The sequence below is a fragment of the Sphaerodactylus townsendi genome, linkage group LG06 (genome assembly GCF_021028975.2).
Source record: "Sphaerodactylus townsendi isolate TG3544 linkage group LG06, MPM_Stown_v2.3, whole genome shotgun sequence".
NCBI classification, from domain to species: domain Eukaryota; kingdom Metazoa; phylum Chordata; class Lepidosauria; order Squamata; family Sphaerodactylidae; genus Sphaerodactylus; species Sphaerodactylus townsendi.
The window spans coordinates 74,869,942-74,887,456 of record NC_059430.1 but is presented as its reverse complement, the minus strand read 5'-3'; the positions used below and the strand labels follow the sequence as shown (position 1 = coordinate 74,887,456).

Genomic DNA, 17,515 nt, shown 5'->3' with positions numbered 1-17,515 from the left:
AACTAGGGTATGTTTCAGATATTGAGCAGATATTTGAGTAGATAGCCCTTGACAGGTGCCACCTGAACTGTCACTTGCCTATTAGGCAGGGTCCTTGTAATTGTAATAGTTATGCTGGAAAGGGAATTTGGCTTCTTGGCCTACTGGAAAGGGAAAAGCTGTACCTTCTTCCAAACTACTAGTAAAGGGTTTGCTTGGCAGCTGGCTGCCATTTCAGATGCAGTAGCCACAAGTACTGTTTATTATATCCATGTAACAATTTATCACATCCTAAGGAACCCTTTTAGCTTGTTAAACTGGTTCCTGAGATTTCCCTCTTTATTTGTAAAAGGATATTGGTTCTACTAAAAGAGCTGAAGTTACACCTGAAGTCAACCTATTTTGTACTTTAGGACTTTGGATTTAGTGCCTTGGAGATTATATTTAAGAACTATGCATTCCCAGAAACTCATCCAGACTGCATACTCTTATGCATGCACTTGCTAAATGTTGATGCCTACAACAGAAAGGTTTCCCTCAAGATTCAACATTCAAACCTGAAAACCTAAATTCTGACATTCAGATTTCTTTATAAAGATCTTCTGTCAAATAAAACAGAAATTCAAAGAGAATTACATAGAGCAATCATATATTTATCCAGCCTTGTATTAGGGAGTTCAGGGTTCTTCCTCCTTTATTTCATCCTCACATATTTCATATTTAGATTGGTTGCACTAAAAAATAGTGACTACTCAAGGTCAACAGTGAGTATAATGGCCAAGCAGGCATTTAAACCCCGTTCTTCCTAATCTTAATCTTACACTACATTGGCTACCAGTACATTCTCTGTGTTTGGTTCATAGTGCTAATACTTTTTTTTATAGAAAGCTATTTCAAATTTCTGACCGATACCAAGATTTGAAATACAGAAAATGAAATGGAATAATTCCAGATTAAGTATCTTCAGACATTTAAAGCCTGATGCCTTTGAGGAAATCCCCTTCCTCTCCTGCTACATCCTGTCTTTGCAAGAGACCCTCCCTGTATTATACCACTGCTCCATTTGTACTCCTTCTACTATTGTCGGTGGTACTTAGACAAAATAAGTCTCTTCCCTCCCACCCGGTCACCCTGATGAACCAGCTCTCTCATGCTTTTCTCTTCTTCACTGTAAAGACATGACTTTTGCTTCACATTTACCTCCCAAACCTACCCAGACTACATAGACTACATTGATAAATTGTCTGTCTTCAAGACCAAAGGAACAAAAGCCTTCACCTGAGAAGTCTTTACATAATACACCTGAACAATGTGTTGCTGCTCTTTAGCAGTCACCCATCCACAAGCAGCCATCACCCAGGGAGGGATTGCTTTGGGGGCAGGAATACACTAAGGGAAAAGGCTAATCTGATAAGCAGATCCCTCAAATAAAATGGGGTAGCTGCCAACAAACTGGTAAACTAACTCACTGTAATTTTTGTTGTATATGTTTGCACTCAAATTGATGGGAGAATTAGCAGATACCGAAGTGCATATACTTCCGTATGAATTACATTCAAGTATACCATCTCTTGCCTGCCATTGTCTGACCACCAAAATGATAATTTACTATGGCCCATGGTTATCTTAGTGTCTTTTACTCTGATTTCAGTGGGATTTCAGAATGTGTAACTGTGGGTTGTGTTGCAGCCATTTTACCAAGAGCAGTAGTTGGCTCTTTTTGAAATTATACATGTATCTGCATCCATGTCCTTGTATATACTGTTTGCTTCATTATTGTAAGCACAGTGGGCATTTGTGAGACAAAGGGGCAGCTGGGAGTTCTTCAGTTGATCTGTGTGGAATCTTTGAAAAAGAAGGCAAATAGCCTTTTAAAAAGCTAAATTTTAGAAAACTATTCAGTGGGCTTCCTGCCAAGGTAGGTTAATGTTTATATTGATTTTGGTGCTTTTACTTTAAGCGTTTCTACTTGTGCTGTATTCAGGTAACCTTGAACTATCTAGATAGGGTTAGTCTTTACAAGTCACATTTTTGGTGAAGTGCCATGTGGGGGACTCTTTGGTCTCAGACAAATGTATTTTAAAATGGATGTATCAAATAGAAAAGCCCTTGTTTCTGCAAACTGCAAAATGGAAGGTCTCTTCTATTGTCATAAAGATAGAGTGTGGAAGTCTTTCAGATTTAAAGATGGTTTTCATGGAGAGGACCAGAAGGGGGGAAAGAAAATGACAGCTGCTTTATTTGCTATACCTTTTATAGCTTAGAAATGTATTACTATCTTGATTGAATTACTTCCTTGATTGAATTTTTATTTTTGTGCATGTTTTAGTCGGAGTTGTATAAACTGCCTCTCATCTTCCAATAAAAGGGCTCTTTTAAGATTTAACAATTGGCCCCTCTTTTTATTTCTGAAGGACATAAATTATGAATGAGACTTGTCAGAAATAAAGTGCTCTATTAATTAAATCTTTTTCTCATCTTGCTTCTCCAGCTAAACCAACCCGGGTGGGGGGGTGGAGAGAATACTCATCCACCTTAATTATTTGGAAGACAAAAAGTATCCTTCACATTCCTTTGCTTGAATAAGAACTCAATTCATCTAAATAATAACCCCATTAGCTGCTTAACTCAACAGCGTACATGGGAAAATGTTCAATACCATGTGTAAGAAAGTGTTGATTGGGTGGATCATTTTCAAGGTTTTGTTCTTCTGGTGTTCAAAATGATAATTTTAAGTAAATCCGATCTGTCAGGGTTAGCTGTTTTGTTCCATATATGACTTATGACAAAAGTACTGTTTTCATATACACTCTAATGCTCCTTTTGTCTTCTGAAACACAGCAACAATACCATTCAAAAATAGACGACTTGATCGAAGAAACGGTGAAGGAAGTAATTTCGCTCCTTGTTTCAAAGGTAAATGTTTGCACTTTATTAGCTGAGTGGCAGCGGAAAGAAGGAAAACAGTTTCCATATCTGCTTAATGTAAAGAGGAGGCTTTTGTTTTGCATTTTACCCATTGCATTTGTAAAGGAAAATGGCTTATCGGCTAGTACTCAATCCATCAGGATGTTTACAGGTTTAAAATGGGGTTCTTCTAGCTGTACAATGTCTGCAAATCAGATATATTTCTCCTGTTTTTCATGTGATAGCTCCTCAATTAATTACCAGCATCTAGCACCATCACTTTTTTTTTACCATGTTAGGATTAGATTTTAATGAGGGACATCATGGTTATCTTGCAAATCGGGAAAGTGTGTTTTCATTTTTCATATAATAATTTAGTCATTGTGCATATATTAAAATGACTGATGTTTAAACTTTTTCTTATTAACCTCTTGAAGTTTAAATGTTATAGTTTGGTAGTTCTTTTTAAAAGGGGGGAAATCATAAAATCTAATTATATTTCAACTGATGTAATTTAAAAATTTGCCACTAAGAAAATGAACTTTCATTAATGTGGGGAGGGGGGCATTCAGTTCAGTGCAAACTGGGAACACTAGAAGAATTAAACTCATCTAGATCTAAAGGGAAATAGCTGCTAGTGAAGGATATTTACCTGCAGTCCCCCCGCCCACTTGCTATCTGTCCATAGCCCGGGAAATGCTTCTGGACACAAAACTACTGTGTGAATTATTCCTTTCCTTTTTCTTAAGAAAGCTCCTTGATTCATAAATCTTGAACAACATAATTCTAAATCTATTGTCAAGGGATATAAGAACTGAGATAAATTTTGCCACTGCCAATGTAACCTTAGGATCACTGTCACTTAATAAATCGGGTATTAACTCAGACGCAGCGATACTAGTTAAGTCTGTGAGGAGAGGAATAATAAAACTTTATCTTAGATTCTCATAAAAATAACATTCTAAGAGCATGTGTGCTAGAGAATCTGTGTAACTAGAGGACCATGGGTGGGTCATTTTTTAATATGGTAGGCTGCATAACCACAGAAGGGTAGAATTAATCTATCGAGAAAAGAAAGATCTTAAGAAATGAGGAATTGTCAAGAAATAGGTAAAAGCAGACAAACAGTGTGGGGGAGGAATTCCAAAGAACTGAGATGAGCAAACTTGACGAGTGCAAAATGACTAATGATTCCACGCTATGAAGCTTTATTGAGACACATAGATCATAGGCAAATAACACAGTTTACAGTCTCCTCCTGCATTGCTCCTGGGGCTCTGGAGATAGGGCAGGGGAGGGGGGTGACAGGGTCCCCTCTGGCTTAGTATCCAAAGGCTGAAGAGTCTCAGAGCTAGACCCTGGCTGGGGAACCTCAGAGCTAGGACCTGGCTGTGGATCCCAGCCTGAATGTTCTGCCTGAGTCTCTGGACCTTGTTTTGCAGGAACTACTGACTGCTCAGGCCCTGTGTTTACAGACAGTGCCTGGGAATCTGGAACCAAAAACTGTCCCCTCCTCTCCATCTGAGTTTTTCTCCTGGGGGTCCCCAGTCAGACCAGGCTGAGCCATAACACCATTCTAGCTTAGCAGGATCCATAAGAAGTTTGCTTTTCTTAGGAGAGCACCTTACCAACTGACAACTGTTATTTTGAGTGGATTTTCCACAGTGTATTAATTACTAAAAAAAGAAAAGTATGGCCTCAACTTGGACTTGATTTGTAGGACCTCTTTGATACTTTTCCATGGGTGGCCACTTCAGAACATCCTCATCTGTTGCTTCTGGCCTACAGAGAGCCATTCTCCCTTTCTTCAGTTTACAAGTGTTTCTGGAAACCTGGCAGTTCTTAACTGAACATAGAAGCAAATATAATTGCTCTCCAAGCACCAGAGGCACCATTTCAGATTTTTATGCATTAAACCACATAGATCAGGCACTCTATCCTATCTATATATTTTTTTTTAAAAAAAGTCAATGAGCTCTTTTTGATGAGATCTTAAAGTAGCAATGATAGACAAAATCTTTTCCAAAAATATGGCCAGATTTCCTTGGAACTACCTGCTTCCTGAGATAGACTCTTCCTGAAACAATGATCTCTCCATTGCTCTTGACTTAATTTGAAGGGTTTTTTTTATCACTGGCTTAAAATTTTCAAATAATATCAGTATGTTCCAATATCTACAGAGACCAAAGGGCTAGAGCTCAAACTCTATATAAAAAAACCAAAAAAGTTCCATAAAAAGGTACAAATAAATGTATTTTAAAACCACAAAATATTAATTTTAATAGACAATATTGTGACCAAAAAAAGATACCGTATATACTCACATATAAGCCAAGTTTTTCAGCCCTGTTTTAAGGCTGAAAAATGCCCCCTCGGCTTATACGCAAGTCACCACTTACCAGCAATCACAAGCCGCTTGTTGCTTTTCTCCCCAGAGGGCGAAGGGGAAACCCCCGCAGCCGGCGGGCTCTTCAGGCCTCTGCCGAGGCTTGGGCGTGGCCCAGGATGACCTCCATGCGGCTGCACAAGCCGCTTGTTGCTGCCCTCCTCGGAGGGTGAAGGGGGAACCCCCGAGGCACCATTTCCCATAGGAATAAATGTAAATCCAATTAATCAGTTCAAGGCACATCCAAACTGTCAAGCTAGCCAATTTCTCAAGGCCTAATACAACCATTCTTGGACCTAGGTAATGTATAAAAAAATAGGATGTGCAGGTTAGTTAAAGTGAGGCGTAAGGTTTTTTTCCCCAAAACAGTACAGGTATTTGAAGTTTCTTCGTTGTTGCTGTACTGCTAATGCAGCACATGGAACTTCCACATGACATGTTTCCCTGACGTGGTCCCCTGGCAATAGCCATCACCGCCATAACCCTACCTCGACCCATATACCACTACTCTTTTAGTTTAGTTTTCTTAATGAGAAATGTAATATTGTTATAGCACTATAACATTATAACAATACTAGCAGTAAAGCCCATTTTATGATCAAATAAAATGGACTCTAGGCAACTGTTGGTGGATCAAGGGGGCCCACCTCTCCTGCCTTTTCTCTCCCTTGGCCAAATGTGGATCAGAGCTCTCAGCTGTTCCACTTCCCCTGCACAGAGAATGGGTCTCAAACCCCTGGATTTCTCAGTATAACCCTGACTGGACTCAGCAGGTAAGAAACCAGGCCTGGCCCATGCTGCTTTTCATCCTTTCTTGCTCTTTCCCTCTCTGCATTGTCTACTTGCCCTCCTGTCTCTATCACTGAGTCTTTCTCTCCTTGTCCTTCCTCCTCATTCATCTCCCCCGCCCTGTTTCCTCTGCCCATCTTGTATCCCTGCTCCTTGATTGCTTCCACCCCCACCTCTCCTCACCTTTCTCCACCCTCCTCTTGGCCAAGGCTTGCTTCCAGGTGCTCAACAGCTTTTGGGCCATCTATCTGGCCAGTCCTTCCAAGAACAAGGGTGGGGCCATGGCCAAGCCAGGCCCTGGTGTCATGCTGCCTGATGACATGGTTGTGACTGTGAGCCTTACCAGGGTTCCTTCTGCTGTCTCCCAACTGTTCCCCATGCCCCAGGCCATCTCTTGGCAAACTGAGGCTTTCCTTCTGCCCATCCATGGCTGGGGAGAAATCCCTCCCTGCCTAGCACTCCCTTGTTCTGTTGTCTTTGGCCTGCTGGCCTCACCTCCCTCCATCTCCAGCAGCTTGCTGGGCTGTTGCAGCCTCTCTGGGGCTCACGCTTGCTGTTCCTGCCGCCTTCATGTCACCATGACTTTCTCTCTCTGGGTAGGTGATGCTGGTTCATGGAAGTCTGGATTGGCTGGCTTCTTCTTTAGGGGGAGGATGGGCAGGGGACTAGGCAGGTTGTTCCTGGGCCAGGTGAGAGGGCCCTTTGCCACTGTTGCTGTGCCAGGCCCTGCTTAGGTTTTTTTGGGAAAAGGTGAGCGAGGCACTTGGCGGGCTGGAGCCAGGCCGTGTGGGAGGGCATTTTACCGCTGCTGCCTTGTAGGGCCCTGCTTCTTATTTGGAGTGGGGGAGGGTGGGCAGGGGACTTGGAAGACTGGTGTCAGGCTAAGCAAAAGAGTGCCTTGCTGCCACTGCCCCTGCTTCTTTTTGCGGGGGGACAGCAGGCAGAGGACTGGGAGGCCTGGCCCTGGTGGAACATGTGACAATTGGTTGGAAGTGAATCATTGCCATGCATTCCATCCTTAGCATATTATGTCTGAGAATGGTTACTGGGTCTCTGAATTCCCACTTTTCATTTTTTAAAGTAAATAAATTCGACTTTTTAAAGCAATAAATTCAACTTTTTTGCCCAAAAGAATGGTGACTATGGCAAGCAGTTTGGAAGCTGTCAGGTGGAACTGTGCTTTCCAACACGTGACAAAACACACATTGTCCTGAAAACGAATGTAAATGAAGACCATTCACACACCCCAGAGAGTGGATTTCTATTTTGCACAAAAGAAAAAGAGAGAGAGGATTGTAACTTGATTTTACTGCATTTCACTGTTGTCAAACCTTTAGTAACTCTGTAGTCAGCCCCTAGCTGAACATTGGCCAATTATGTACAAGGTATTTGCTACGCAGTGGAGGCAAATAACCACTGCAGCAAGATTTGTTGTAGTTGTATTTCCTCTAGCCCTCCTTTCACTTTGTGCCACCTCTGCGGCAAGCAAATCCACTTACAGCATGATTTTAATTTTGCTTCGCTGCCAGGGTGAGACAGATTTGCCATTGGGCACAGTTTTGCCCCAGACCTCTTCTCTCCGCCCACAACCAGCCTGCCTAGTCGTACCCTCCACTCCCACATGCTGCTTTGCAAGCTTCCCTGTCACCCTCTTCCCTGTTGTTGGCAACTTCCCATTTCTTGTCCTGCTGTAACGCTGGAATGTATAACTGCTCATAGTTGTGCCAATAAAGGTTTATTGTATTGTATTATTGTCCTGCTGTATCATTTCTATTGTCCATGGCGCTCTATGGGCAATATAAATGATACAGCAGGACAAGAAGCAGGACAAGAATAAAAATTATACAGCAGAATAAAGAATAAAAATAATACAGCAGAACAAGAATAAAAATTAAATAAGCATATCGATAGATCAATACATTGATACTACAATTTTAAAAAGTAAAAATAATAAGACTGGTCGATCAGTCCAAACACCCAATTTGCCCCTGCATTTGATCAACAAACTGGGATGTTTCCATCCTCGTAGTTTTATATACCAGCAATCAGTAATTCCAGACCATATTGGGAAAAGCCCATCAGTCTTGACACTTGGGTTTACAGCACATCGGGAGACCTAGGGAGCTTAGCAAATGGTAGTTCACTTTGTCCTTTTGTGGTTTTGCAGTTTGCAGATCACGACTATTCCTCTCCCCCAACTTCTCACCGTAAAAGACAATCAGTGTTCAGGCAAAGTGTACAGATGCTGCATTCAAGACTGTCCTTTAATAGTTTGCTAAATTGATAAATTGATATATCAGTACTGATATACTGATCTTTTGATAGATTGATCTATTGATAGATTAATATATCAATCTATTGATAAAATAAAAATTAAAGATTATATTAAAAATTAAAGCATGCATGTGCGATAGAGAGCCCATGAAACATTGCCCCCTGTGGATGCAAGCAAAAAACCAGCTGATGGATGCCCTGCTGCAAACAGGGCAGTGGGTAATAATGCCAAACATGTCCAAAACAAAGATTCCCTGGCCAATTCCCTTTGAAGTTGCAGGAAACTCACTGTGCATAATCAACCATTCACTATCAAACTGCTCTGTTTCTACAATCTTTTCCTGTCTATCTAAACCTTTCACTTCAAACTGGTAACTGCCTCTGTCTCTCTCATTGCCATACTAGACATTTAGGGCCCTGTTTCTGCACCATAGTCCTGTCCAGAATCAGGACCTCATAGCACTTTTACATTTTCCATAGAGACCAGCAGCTGGCATATGGTTGCCACTTTCTACAGAGAACATGTCACAAATATCGTCTAGTTTGGCCCTCATCTCCCAGTCCTTCTTTCTTTTCCAGCAGTCATTCATCTCCCATGTAAATATAATTGGCTCAGGAAGATCTAAATAATTTATAAGTCCATCACAATTAACATTCTGCAGAGAGTTCTGCCTCATATTAGGCTAGAGTATCATATCTAGTCTTCCTAGTTTTCCAAAACAGAGCAAAACTCTTTCTTTTTTATATAGATCTGTGTCTGTTTCTTAAATAACATTGTAAAACAGATGACACACAGAGGAGAAATGTTAAAAATTGGAATGGGTTAAGGACGTGATGAGTGCTATTCTCTTGTGTTGTTTCTTTAAGCCATTAGGAGCCTGGATTTGTTGTACAGTGAGAGATCCTTACAGAGAACAAGGAATATGACACTGTTGTGACACTGTTACAGTAACCATTAACAGCATGCCAGATGGGATTTTGTCCTGTCTTCTCACTTGTAAAACGCTTCTCTTGTTCTCAGAATGAGCGTATGGATGTGAAGCAATTATTCTTTAAGACACTTCTTAGGCTTGTCATTGGTCTCTTCACATGGAAGTGGGCTTGGGCCAGGGATGACAGCTAGTCACGCTGCAGTTGCTGAGTATACGTGCATAAATTTGGGTCCCTAGATTTGTATTTTCCTGGCCTATGAATTTGTCAGCTTGGTTTTGGGTCCTCTGTGAAACAAACTCCAAACCAGGTGTTTTTTTAGTGAGGTAAGCTCCATAAAATAATTTCATCCATCATTTCAGAACCCGAGTGCAGAATCTCATTAGTGGAAGTCAGTTCTGCCTATTATGGTCGATTCCCCACAGGGAAACTCTATCTAGATCAAACCAAGTTTGTAAAGAAACCTTTTCCCCAAGGTATCAACCTCTCCACCGCAGCAAAGACATGTAGGCCTATCTTGGATCCCAGAAATGTAGCAATCCCCACTACCACGCAATCTCCTTTGCAGGTCTCTCCTAATTGGCTGGCATGCCGTGTTGGGCTGGGACCTTTCTCGTAAGTGGTGTAGGGCTCTTTTTTCCCCGCAACTTGCTAACCTGATGGTCGCTCGTTTGCAAGGATGAATGTTTAGGCGCTAAGCGGGTTTTCGCTCGTTTGGAAGGGTGAACGATTAATCGTTTAAGCAGTTTTTCATAGTGCTAATTTCTCTCACCAAGACCAACGGCAAAATCAAAACCTGGAAGAGGCTGCGTGGGCATCGCTCAGTGCCGAGAGCTGGTTGGTTGCTAGACTTGTGCCACTCTCCATAGTGGGAATTTCAAACACAGATTGGCCCCCCGTTCCTCCCCATGAAACTGGATCGAAAGTGTGCTAAGGGGAAAAGTTGTACTTGCAAGCAGGTTCTGCTGGTACAAGGGATAAGGGGGAGAATGAGCGCCAGAAATGGGATGAATCCCTGTTCATCGCTCAAGCAGTGGGAAGTTCTTGCTGAAACCTGGAGATTTCGCATGAGTATCACGCGATGAATTGGCCATGGGGAATTGACCGCCATGTAAAAATATAGCAAAGGTACCATCTGCATCTTTCTAGAACTAGATTTCTAGTTTTATGTAGACATTATGCATATTCTAAGAATGTATCCTTTCATTTTCAAAGGTAAGCATGATGAGTCGTGGAGAGGGGGGGTGTCCCACTGGTGTTTTTTTCATTACTGTTTCAATAACGAACACCAATCTCAAAACTGCATTATTAACAGAACAAATGGATTCAGCATTGGCTGGTGTGATTTCAAACACAGGAAACATCTAACTGTATTATGAAACAAGGGGTTGCATTTGATCTTTTATCTCAAGCCTTAGCCATTGTATTGGCTCTGATCTAATAATAGTTACCCATTCGTGTGCATCCTTAATAGATACTTTCTATATAGTTGCTGAACAGATAAATTTTAATGCTTTCATTGCTTTTGATCTGAATGAGGGGTTTCCAATGTATAGCATTTGGATTGCATGGTCCCTGTCATGGGAGGGACTGTTCTCCTTCTTCGGCTGTATGAGTTATTTTCATGAACCCTGTGTGTGAATATTTACTCAATGCCTCTTAATGTAGTTTATTGCAGTGTTGGAAAGCGTATTATCTAAATTATCAAGGTATGATGAAGGCACTTTCTTCTCATCAATACTTTCATTCACTGTAAGTACTTCAGATCTTTTGCAATTGATTATTAAAGTCCTCTTAGAGCTAATAGTTGCCAGTTACAGTGTTTCTTACTTCCAAATTTTTTTAAGGTGAAGGCGGCTGCAAAATATGTTGATGTTCCTGTAAGTATGATTTCCCCCTAAGAAAAAGGTATTAATTTTGTAAATTGTTTCCTTCCACAGTGTATGTGGGTTTTTTTTCTTTTTTTCATGTGTTACCATTGCGCTTTCCTTTAGAGGTTCATTATAGCTTTGCACAAAGTATTTAAACAGATACAGTCTTTGCCCTTCGAGGACTTTTCATTTCCCTCATGCAACAACTAACTCTCAGAGCAAAGCTTGGAAAGGTTATTCTCCATGCACTTTTGCAGTTTCAGAGAACTGAGGATTGTAACCTAGAAACTGTTTCACAGGGGACAGTGTTGTCACTGGGGACATTGTGCTGAGGCTGTAGTTCATTTGGGTTTCTCAAGAAAATAAATGCTCCTACAAAGTTTTCCTCAGAGTGATATCTGTGGCCATGAATAGTTTATTATGACCCTCAGGCTTTCCTGCCACCCATTATTCAAAATGAAACTAAACAGTGTACAGTTTAGATCCACATAGTCATTTTCTTGCAGTCAGCCCTTTTAATAAAATCTGATTTATCCCTTGCCTCTTTTTACTTTTCTTTTTACTATTTGTCATTTTCTTAGTTTTAAAGAAAGTTTTAAATCCATATTTAGATTTATTGTTAGTTTAAGATTCTGTCATCTTTTTCCCAAGCCTTCCCCCCGCCCCATTCTTTTTGCCTTTTTCAGTTTATTTTGGGTCACACAGTTGGAAATACAGAAATATTGTATAAATGTGTCATTTCCAGAAGTACCTTAAATACCAACAAGATTTCTAGAGTATAAGCTTTCAATAGATGTCTCACAAATGAAGGTTTGACTTTTGAAAGCTTATACCCTAACTATTTTGTTGGTCTTTAAGGTGCTACTGTACTTGAATCTATCTCTTCTACTGCATACAAACATGGCTACCCACCTGAAACAGAATGTGTACTGGCTGTACAAATGTACATTTGACACACACCCACGTGCTTCACTTGGGCAGCAATAAGGGCAGGCCCACAACACATTGGAGTCATATGTTTCTACATTTTCAATTACACAAATCAATCTGGTAGATGTTCAACATTAGCTGATAGGCTAATTTCATTATGGTCTTACTCTGAGGTATGTACTCATTGGAATTTCTCTGATAATGTGAATTATTCTCTAGTAAAGCAGATGGGATTTTTCTAGAGACTGTCAAAAAGCAATTCCCTTGAAAGACTGCTCCCTCAGGGCTGATTTCTGCATTATGGAATAACATAGGCAGGGTCCAGTCCTGTGCCCTGATTCAGATTGCAGAGGTGTGAAGAAGGCGCTTCAACCTTCTTCCTTGCATCATTATCCTAACCTAGCCTTTTAAAATCACACATGAGCTTCAGTTCAGGAAAATAGCCTAGGGCAAGAGGAGAGGTAGAGCCCTTCTCAGTGTGAGCTGTGGGGCACCATGTATGAGGAAAGGAAGGAGCTCATGTGCACAGAGAGTGTGAACCTCAGCCCCAATCTGCACATGTGAAAATCAGTCCTTAGCATTACTCAAGATTATTGCATCAAATAAGGAAAAGATTCTGCCATAGGATGAGAAATGATGAGTTGATTTGACCTCAGAGCTGGGAAAGGCTAAAGTGTAGCTCTGTTTGGAAAGTAGAAGTCCATAAATGTCTTCTTCCCTGAGGCTCACCTTTTATTTCAAAGGGCCTGAATACTCAGAGCTTAAGCCATAAATAAAATGTACTTTTAAAAACAGATGAAAAAAAACAAAGGGATAAGCAAGAACTTTCACATTTTTAAAAAATGCAAGACTCAGCATTATGAATACCACCAGAAAATCCTGAAGATTTTAATCTCTGTGTAATGCATGATCGAAAGTCTGGGGAATGAGTGGCAACCCCTTGCTGAAGACCTCTTCAAGTTTCTGTGCACTGTGGGATATAGCTGGCTTGCAGGGAGGGGAGGGCATCTGATTTGTTGCTGCACTGACTGGGAAGATCACTGCACCATCGATAGACAGAGTGTGAAAATTTTAAAAAGGGGTGGAGAAAATCCACCTGGGGAAAGTCCTCATACTTCTGATTGTCCAAAAATGGAGGAGGTATGGGAGAGAGACAGGCAATGGGAATGGGAGAAACTGCTGTGGTGTAAGTCGGAAAAGGTGGGGACGAGTGAGAAAACCTGAGGAAATCTTCACGCTTAGGAATCTCCTTTCTCCCTGCAAAGGGAGAAAAGTAGTCACATTTACTGAACATTCAGAAAATGCAGTGATTGTCAGATCTGAGAGTGGAGGAGTGCTAAAGAGGGGAAAACATGTGCATAAATGAAAATCAAACCCAGAGGGAATATATGCTGTGGCACAATGAGCTTGCTTTGCCTGGCAGGCCCTATTCCACACCCAAGCCTCTCCTAGGGGTTGCCAACATTTCCTGGGGAGGGCTTGCTTTCTGTCTGGGTAAACTGCTGCCACCAGCTGACTATTTGAGGACTGCCCGCTGGGGAAGGCCAGGATCCTCCAACTTCCTTTCCAACCATGAGGCCTCTGCCTCACTTTCCCTTGGTTCCCCTTTCCTGGGTTCCACAGGGCAGATTAGAGGTCCCGGAGGAAAAGCTGCTTGCCAGCCTTCCTCCCCCCTCCAAGTTAGATAGTGCATCCAAGACAGTGGGGCATTTGTGGTACAGAAAACAGTTCTCCACATCTAAGGTTTAAAAGTATTTCTTAAAAATAAAATGATTACCCATATATTTTAGCACTGCACCAGATTGAGCAAGGGTTTCCAAAACAAAGGAGGTATAAACGCAGATCCTCTGTCGTTCTTGCTAAACATACCCTAGCAGTTGTTGAAAACAAGGTAGGCCCTTAAAGCTTAGAAGGTTGCAGTTCTCATTACCTGGCAGGCTGAGTGTGCTCCCTGGATGAGCACATGGTTCAAAAATGGCTGCTCCCTTCCCAGCCCTGGCAAGAGGTCTTCTCCCCAGCAGAAAGAGAAGAGACCTCACCCCTCTCCTCCCAGACCCCACCCTCTTTTGACATGGTCAGGCTGGGTCAAGATATCTTTTCCTCCTAGATCAGGTAACTCTTTCTGATGTTCATCTAAAATTTCTAAGTCCTCCAAATCTATGGTACCTGGTTGGAGAAGGAGATGAGGAAAAAAGGGGGGAGGAGCTATTTCTCCACATATGCTTAAAATTGTTTGGAGGCTGTGGCTGGTTGTTTGAAACAGAGCAGGCTGAAGCTGAATCCATCGAAGACGGAGATCCTTTGGTTGAGACGCGAGGGGGAGGGGGGAGATTTCCAGCCGCCGGTGTGGGAGGGGGCTATATTGGCACCATTTGTGCCTCTCTCTCTGTCAATCATTGACCTGGGGGTCCACCTTGGATTCGTCTCTTTTCTATGGAGGACCCAGGGTGGCCCATATAACCCTGGTCAGCGTTTTATCATCTTTCGTCAGGAGCCCGACCGGCTGGCTCCCTTCCTCTCCCAAGCCCGATCTGGCCACTGTGGTCCCATCTGGCAACGCAAGTCACTTCCAGGTTAGGGACTATTGCAACTCTCGGGGCTTCTACGCTGGGCCTTCCCTTCAAGCGTCTGGATTCGGAGACTGAAAATGGTCCAGTGAAGATGCAGCGGCTCGGATGCTCACGGGGGGTGCCATATGAGAGAACATATTACACCTGTGCTTCGCGCATTGCACTGGCTACACAATTGAATACCGAATCATTTTCAAAGGTGTTGGTGTTAACTCTTTAAGGCCTTGCACGGCCTTGGGACTTACTCCGTGGTACCTCGCGGGACCGTCTTCCTTTTACCCCATACGTCCCAAATGCGTTCTCTGGATTCGGCGAGAGACCAACTTACTGGTGATCCCTAATGGCCCCTCAATGATAATGGGCTGTAGCCTCCACCTCGGGCCAGGGCCTTTACAGCCCAATGGTCTCCCCGGCCTGTGAACAGCCCTCCCACCAGCGGAGTCCGGGCCCTGCATGATCTTACTGGAATTGCGCGAGAGGGCCTGTAAGATGGAGCTGTTCCGCCGGGCCTTTGGGGAGGCTAGCCGTTGATAAGGCCCCCCTCCATATACAACATCAAGTGGATCCCTACCGTCTCTTCCCCTTTTTGGGGTTAGAGGGAACTGATAGCAGATGCCATTCTTGTTTTAATGCTAATTTTAATGCTGCTTCAAGACGAGATAGGGTTTATATTTTAATTATTAGAGCCTGTATTTATTGAAATTGTGGTTTTAAATTGTTATTGTGCTCTATCTATATGTGTTCACCGCCCTGAGCCCTCTGGGGGAGGGCGGTCTATAAACCCAATCAATCAATCAATCAATCAATCAATCAATCAATCAATCAATCAATCAATCAATCAATCAATCAATCAATCAATAAAATGGAAAAGAGTCCTCACATACAGAAATGGCCATTGTCTTTACATGCCTGTAATAACCTCAGTTTGTAACCATTGGCCCTATTTTTTCTGATTGTAATTTTATTTCATTTGTTTTTTAGCTGCAGCTTAATCCTCAATAGGAAAAAAATCTCTTTCATCTCCTAGTTAAATTAATGATATGGTATCTTTTTAACGGGCATTATTAAATCTGTTAAGTGTATTTAAGCATTTTGACCTTTTCTTTATTTTTTTTAATAGAGGCTACCTGTTATGTTTTCCCTTCTTGTAGATTAACATTCATTCAGAAGAGTGTGTGTTTGTGTTCAAGTATGTTAATCTGAGTGGAAGGATGCAGTTGCCTACTAGTGAACAGCAAGAGGTGACCCACACCTGTGGCATTAGGTTAAAGAACAGGAAGTAAGAGCACTTGCAGCAACTTATAATTAAGGAGGATTTTTTTTGTCTCTCTTAAATCATGTTCATCTTGCCAGGTTAACTAGTGATTAACCCCAGGAAAAGCACCTTCTGTGGTTTAAACTTGTCTACTTTTCTTTTGCTATTGCATTTGGTTTCATGTTTTACCAGGTGACACAGTAACCCTATTAACATTACTTAATTTCTGGAATACCTGTTAATGCCTTAATGATGTTTCTAGTATTTCTACTTGTCTTGGTATATAACTGTGAGCAAAAGTTCTTGGCTTCTTGTTTGAACTGACTTTTTACTCCATTTTCTGGAATCATTATATAACAACAAAAATCCAAGCTATTCTCTTATCTACAGTTGGCCAGTTTCAAGATACTTGCTGAGTATTTATATATTTTCAGGCTGTTGAGCTCATTGTCATCTAATCCAAAAGAACACCCCAGCACATTTTGTTCTTCCTCATAAAAATGTTTCTGCTGTTTGCTGACAGTATAGTACTGACAACCAGTTGCCATGTAAAACTTTCATGTGGGTTTAGTCATAACTTGAGCCCTACAGTGGCAATATACCACAAATTTTAGTGGGCTTAGACCAGATTAACTCTGCATAAGATTCCTTATTTGTTTATTTAGTGATTTAGCTCTCTTTTGTGCCCAGCAGGGAGCTTGAGAAACTTGTAATATAATTTCCCCGTCTGTCATTTTATGCTCACAACCGTGAGGCTTGGAGTGAGGCAGCCCAAGGTCAACCAGTGAGTTGCCATTGGCAGGGGTGAGATTCAAGACTGAGTCTCCCAGGTCCTAGTTTGACACTCCAACCACTACACCACACTGTCTGCTTTTCTCCTCAAATAGGAGAATTTTTAGTGGTTCTTAAGTTAATCCAATTTCATTGACTTTAAAGCTGAGATATTTGCCACTTTAAGTTCTTTGGAGAATCAGTTGATTTTATCCAGGCACATCTATACAGTAAGTAAAAGTGTTTAAAGGGAAAATTAGATTTTTCATCAATTTATCAGAGATAATTACTCTGTGTACACCAGGAAAAAAGGATAAAGTGTTTTAAAGAACTGTAATTCTAATTGGTAAATGTCACCAGCTGTTGCAGTTCTCTTACTTGTGTATATTCTTCTAATGATTAGAGTCTCATGCCACAAGCTACATGAAAATATATTCACTAGGTGTGAAATTCCCATATGTCACAGATTAGGTAAACATCTTTAAGAAAAAATAAGAGTTTGCTAATGGGATTTTTCCCCAATGACTGTTTTCAGGAAGTACTTTTTAAAAAATTAACTTGAAAGTAAATTTGCACGTTTCATGATGATATCGAGAACCCAGAAATATGTTGGAAAGAATTGCTCTTCAGCAAAATACCAATTTCAAAATTACTTTCATTTGTGATTTTCCTCATTTTTACATGTATTCTAATTCTTGTGGCACAGGCATTAAAGACATTGCAGTGCTTTAACTTTAACTGTCAATGATGGACCACATGCTATGCAAAATGCAGAAAGGATTTACAACAATGTAAACAATTTTCTGATGGGTTCAAGTAGGGAGCTCTAGGTAGGCACTACATTTTATGTCCC

The 17,515-nt window shown here is 41.4% G+C and overlaps 1 protein-coding gene across 1 annotated transcript in view; it reads left to right on the top strand.

Moving 5' to 3' along the window:
- CADPS2 (calcium dependent secretion activator 2) overlaps nucleotides 1-17,515 on the top strand; it is a gene marked incomplete at its 5' end in the record, with an annotated part of 402,437 nt that overhangs the window by 346,839 nt on the left and 38,083 nt on the right. The window contains 3 exon segments of the mRNA XM_048501584.1: nucleotides 2,821-2,895; nucleotides 10,934-11,017; nucleotides 11,113-11,145. Coding sequence (XP_048357541.1) covers nucleotides 2,821-2,895; nucleotides 10,934-11,017; nucleotides 11,113-11,145 — 192 coding nt within the window.